Here is a 5,048-nt window from a genome sequence, read left to right as displayed (position 1 = left end):
CGGGCCCCCGCCGGCCCCCAGCCCCTTGTCACCAGTGTCCCCACCCCATGGCTGGTGGCTGCATGCTGGGCACAGAGCCACGCTTACCCCAACCCCACTGACCCCACTGACCCCACTGTCCCCACTGTCCCTGTCCCAACCGCACCACACCACGTGTGGGGTGGCAGTGGGGTCCCGGGGTGGGCTGGAAGTGTCCCCACTGTCCCTGACCCCGTGTCCCCAACTCCAGGACGATGTGAGGGTGGTGGCTTCATGATGGGCACAGAGCTGTCCCCACTGTCCCTGCCCCAACCCCACCACACCGCGCCCATGTGGGGTCACAGGGGGATCTCTCACCTTGTGTCCCCTCTGTCCCTCACCCCGTGTCCTCATTGTCCCCGACCCCAACCCCGCTGTCCCCCACCCCGTGTCCTCGCTGCTCCTGACCCCGTGTCCCCGCTGTCCCCTCTGTCCCTGTCCCCTCTGTCCCCGCTGTCCCCGTGTCCCCATTGTCCCTGTCCCCATTGTCCCCGTGTCCCCGTTGTCCCCGCTGTCCCCTCTGTCCCTGCTGTCCCCGCTGTCCCCGTGTCCCCTCTGTCCCTGACCCCGTGTCCCCATTGTCCCTCACCCCTCTGTCCCTGTCCCCCTGTCCCCGTGTCCCCGTGTCCCCGTGCCCCCGCTGTCCCCTCTGTCCCTGTCCCCGTGTCCCCGCTGTCCCTGACCCCGCTGTCCCTGTCCCCATTGTCCCCGTGTCCCCGCTGTCCCTCACCCGTGTCCCCATTGTCCCTCACCCCTCTGTCCCTATCCCCGTGTCCTCTCTGTCCCTGTCCCCGTGTCCCCGTGTCCCCATTGTCCCTCACCCCTCTGTCCCTGTCCCCGTGTCCCCTCTGTCCCTGTCCCCGTGTCCCCATTGTCCCGGTGTCCCGGTGTCCCCGGGCAGTCCCGGAGCTGGCCGCACGGGGGGTGATCCAGCAGCTCTTCCCGCTGCACGAGCAGAGGATCCTCAAGCGCCTGATGAAGTCCTGGGTGCAGGCGGTGTGCGAGGCGCAGCCCCTCGGTCAGTTTTGGGGTCACCCTGGCGGCTTTATGGGGTCCCAGCCCCTCGGTGAAGCTTTGGGATGACCCCGGTGGGGTTTTGGGGGTCCCAGTCCCTTGGTGAGGCTTTGAGGTCACCCTGGGCAGTTTTGGGGTCCCATTTGGGATGACCCCAGTGGGGTTTTTGGGTTCGGGTGAGGCTTTGGGGTGACCCCGGTGGGGTTTTTGGGGTCCCAGCCCCTCAGTGAGGCTTTGGGGTAACACCAGCGGGGTTTTTGGGTTAGGGTGAGGTTTTCAGGTGACCCTGGTGGGGTTTTTGGGATCCCAGCGCCTCGGTGAGCTTCGGGGTCACCCTGGCGGGTCTATGGGGTCCCAGCCCCTCAGTGAGGCTTTGGGGTAACACCAGCGGGGTTTTTGGGATCCCAGCCCCTCAGTGAGGCTTTGGGGTAACACCAGCGGGGTTTTTGGGATCCCAGCCCCTCGGTGAAGCTTTGAGGTCACCCTGGGCAGTTTTGGGATCCCATTTGGGGTGACCCCAGCGGGGTTTTTGGCGTAGGGTGAGGTTTTCAGGAGACCCTGGTGGGGTTTTTGAGGTCCCAGCCCCTTGGTGAGATTTGAGGTCACCCTGGGCAGTTTTGGGGTCCCATTTGGGATGACCCCGGTGGGGTTTTTGGGGTCCCAGCCCCTCAGTGAGGCTTTGGGGTAACACCAGCGGGGTTTTTGGGGTCCCAGCCCCTCAGTGAGGCTTTGGGGTAACACCAGCGGGGTTTTGGGGTCCCGGCCCTGCTGACACCCCCCTGTCCCCCCCAGATGACATCTGTGACTATTTTGGGGTGAAGATCGCCATGTACTTCGCCTGGCTGGGCTTCTACACCTCGGCCATGGTGTACCCGGCCGTCTTCGGCTCCATCCTCTACACCTTCACCGACAGCGACCAGGTGAGGCCACGGGGCCACAGGGGACGGGATTTGGGGTCACGGGGAGGTTCCCGGCCTTCCTGGAGGGTTTTCATCCCTCCTTGTGGGTTTCAGTCCTTCCCTGCGGGGTTTTTTTCCCCCCCTTTTTTGGGAATTTTCATCCCTTCCTTGTGGGTTTTCCATCCCCTCCTTGTGGGTTTTCCATCCCCTCCTTGTGGATTTTCCAATCTTCCTGGAGGGTTTCTAGCCCTCCTTGGGGTTTTCTGTGTCTCCTTGTGGGTTTTTCTTCCCTCTGTGGGGTTTCCGTCCCCTCCTTGTGGGTTTTCAGTTCCTCCTTAAGGGTTTGCATCCTTCCTTGTGGGTTTCCACCGCTGTTTTGGTGTTTTGATTCCCTCCCTGGAGCTTTCCAGACTTTCTTGGGGTTTCCATCCCTCCTTGGGGGTTTTAATTCTCTCTGTGGGGTTTCCATCCCTCCTTGGGGGTTTTAATTCTCTCCTCGGTGTTTCCATCCCTCCTTGTGGGTTTTAATTCTCTCCTCGGGCTTTCCATCCCTTCTGGTGGATTCCCAAAATTCCTTGAGGGTTTCCATCCCTCCTTTGGTGTTTTTCACTCCCTCTTCGGGCTTTTCATCCCCTCCTCATGGGATTTCCTTCCCTCCTGGGTGGTTCCTCTCCCTCCTTGTGCCATTTCCACCCCTCCTCGAGGCTTTTCCATCCTTCCTCGTGCATTTCCACCCTTCCTCACCTCCTTCCCTCCCTCTTCCCCCAACTTTTCCCCCCCATTCCCCACCCCTGCCATTCCCGCTGCGTTCGGGTTCCTCCCAACCCTACAGGGCTGGGTTTGGGGCACATCGGGGCCACGAGGGGACCAACCCCGGTGCAGTTGGTGCCATCCGTCCCCCAGACCAGCCAGGACATCTCCTGCGTGGTCTTCGCCATCTTCAACGTCATCTGGGCCACGCTGTTCCTGGAGGAGTGGAAGCGCCGCGGCGCCGAGTTCGCCTACAAATGGGGCACGCTGGACACTCCCGCGGAGTCCATCGAGGAGCCCCGGCCCCAATTCCGGGTCAGACACCCGGGAATGGGCTCCCAACCCTTGGGAAAGGCCCCGTTCCTTCAGGAGGGGTCCCTCCTATTGCTTGGGAAGGTTTCCATCCCTTGGGGGGGTCCCAGTTGTTATGGGGAGGTCCCGTTCCTTGGGGAGGGTCCCTCCCTTTTGGGGATCCCATTCCTTGGGGAGATCCCATTCCTTGGGGAGATCCCGTTCCTTAAAGAGGGTCCCATCCCTTTTGGGGATCCCATTCCTTGGAGAGATCCCATTCCTTAGAGGGGGTCCCATTCCTTTTGGGGGTCCCATTTGTTATGGGGAGATCCCGTTCCTTGGGGAGATCCCATTCCTTAAAGAGGGTCCCATCCCTTGTGGGGGTCCCATCCCTTTTGGGGGTCCCATTGCTTTGGGAGATCCCATTCCTTGGGGAGATCCCATTCCTTAAAGAGGGTCCCATCCTTTGTGGGGGATCCCATTCCTTGGGGAGATCCCATTCCTTGGGAGAGGTCCCATCCCTTGTGGGGGTCCCGTTCCTTGTGGGGATCCCATTCCTTGGGGAGATCCCGTTCCTTGTGGGGATCCCATTCCTTGGGGAGATCCCGTTCTGTAGAGAGCGTCCCATCCCTTTTGGGGATCCCAGTTGTTATGGGGAGGTCCCGTTCCATAGAGAGGGTCCCATCCCTTGTGGGGATCCCATTCCTTGGGGAGATCCCATTCCTTGGGGAGGGTCCCATCCCTTTTGGGGATCCCATTTGTTATGGGGAGATTCCATTCCTTGGAGAGGGTCCCATCCCTTTTGGGGGTCCCGTTCCTTGGGGAGATCCCATTCCTTGGGGAGATCCCGTTCTGTAGAGAGGGTCCCATCCCTTGTGGGAATCCCATTCCTTGAGGGATCCCATTCCTTGGAAGATCCCACCCCTTTTGGGGGGGTCCCATTCCTTGGGGGATCCCATCCCTTTTAGGGGGGGTCTCATTCCTTGGGGGTTCCCATCCTTGTAGGGGGATCCCATCCCTTGGGGGATCCCATCCCTTTTAGGGGGGGGTCTCATTCCTTGGAAGATCCCATCCCTTTTAGGGGGGGTCTCATTCCTTGGAAGATCCCATCCCTTTTGAGGGGTCCCATCCCTTGGGGGATCCCATCCCTTTTAGGGGGGTCCCATCCCTTGGGAAGGTCCCCAGGGCTGGGACACCCCGTGGCGAGGTGGGGCTCACAGAGGGATCCCACGGAGCCCTGGGCTCACCCCCCGCCGCGCCGCCCCGAACGCAGGGGATGAAGCGGATCAGCCCCGTGACCAGCGCGGAGGAATTTTATTATCCCCCCTGGAAGCGGCTCCTGTTCCAGAGCCTCGTCAGCCTCCCCGTCTGCCTCGCCTGCCTCTGCCTCGTCTTCCTCCTCATGCTCGGCTGCTTCCAGCTCCAGGTGCGTCCCTGGCCCTGCAGGGATGGGCTGGCAGCGGCTCTTGGGGACAGGGATGGTGGCACTGGTCCTGATCCTGATCCTGATCCTCATTCTGTTCCTGGTCCTGATCCTGATCCTGATTCTGATCCTGATTCTGGTCCTGATCCTGGTCCTGGTCCTGGTCCTGGTCCTGATCCTGATCCTGATCCTGATCCTGAATTCTGTTCCTGGTCCTGATCCTGATCCTGATTCTGATCCTGATTCTGGTCCTGATCCTGGTCCTGGTCCTGGTCCTGGTCCTGATCCTGATCCTGATCCTGATCCTGAATTCTGTTCCTGGTCCTGATCCTGATCCTGATTCTGATCCTGATTCTGGTCCTGATCCTGGTCCTGGTCCTGGTCCTGGTCCTGATCCTGATCCTGATCCTGATCCTGAATTCTGTTCCTGGTCCTGATCCTGATCCTGATTCTGATCCTGATTCTGGTCCTGATCCTGGTCCTGGTCCTGGTCCTGGTCCTGATCCTGATCCTGATCCTGTTCCTGGTCCTGATCCTGACCCTGACCCTGATTCTGGCCCTGTTCCTGTTCCTGTTCCTCTCCCTGTCCCTCTCCCTTTCCCTGCCCCTGTCCCTGTCCTATCCCCATCCCATCCCTGTCTCATCCCTGTCCC

The 5,048-nt window shown here is 60.7% G+C and overlaps 1 protein-coding gene across 1 annotated transcript in view; it reads left to right on the top strand.

The window, feature by feature from the left end:
* ANO8 (anoctamin 8) overlaps positions 1-5,048 on the top strand; it is a gene marked incomplete at its 5' end in the record, with an annotated part of 22,178 nt that overhangs the window by 5,918 nt on the left and 11,212 nt on the right. The window contains 4 exons of the mRNA XM_017728380.1: positions 890-1,036; positions 1,825-1,952; positions 2,835-2,996; positions 4,246-4,398. Coding sequence (XP_017583869.1) covers positions 890-1,036; positions 1,825-1,952; positions 2,835-2,996; positions 4,246-4,398 — 590 coding nt within the window. The remainder of the gene's footprint in view (positions 1-889; positions 1,037-1,824; positions 1,953-2,834; positions 2,997-4,245; positions 4,399-5,048) is intronic.

Source organism: Corvus brachyrhynchos, unplaced genomic scaffold, assembly GCF_000691975.1.
Source record: "Corvus brachyrhynchos isolate BGI_N302 unplaced genomic scaffold, ASM69197v1 scaffold693, whole genome shotgun sequence".
Taxonomy (NCBI): domain Eukaryota; kingdom Metazoa; phylum Chordata; class Aves; order Passeriformes; family Corvidae; genus Corvus; species Corvus brachyrhynchos.
This window is presented reverse-complemented; position numbering and strand designations above follow the sequence as displayed.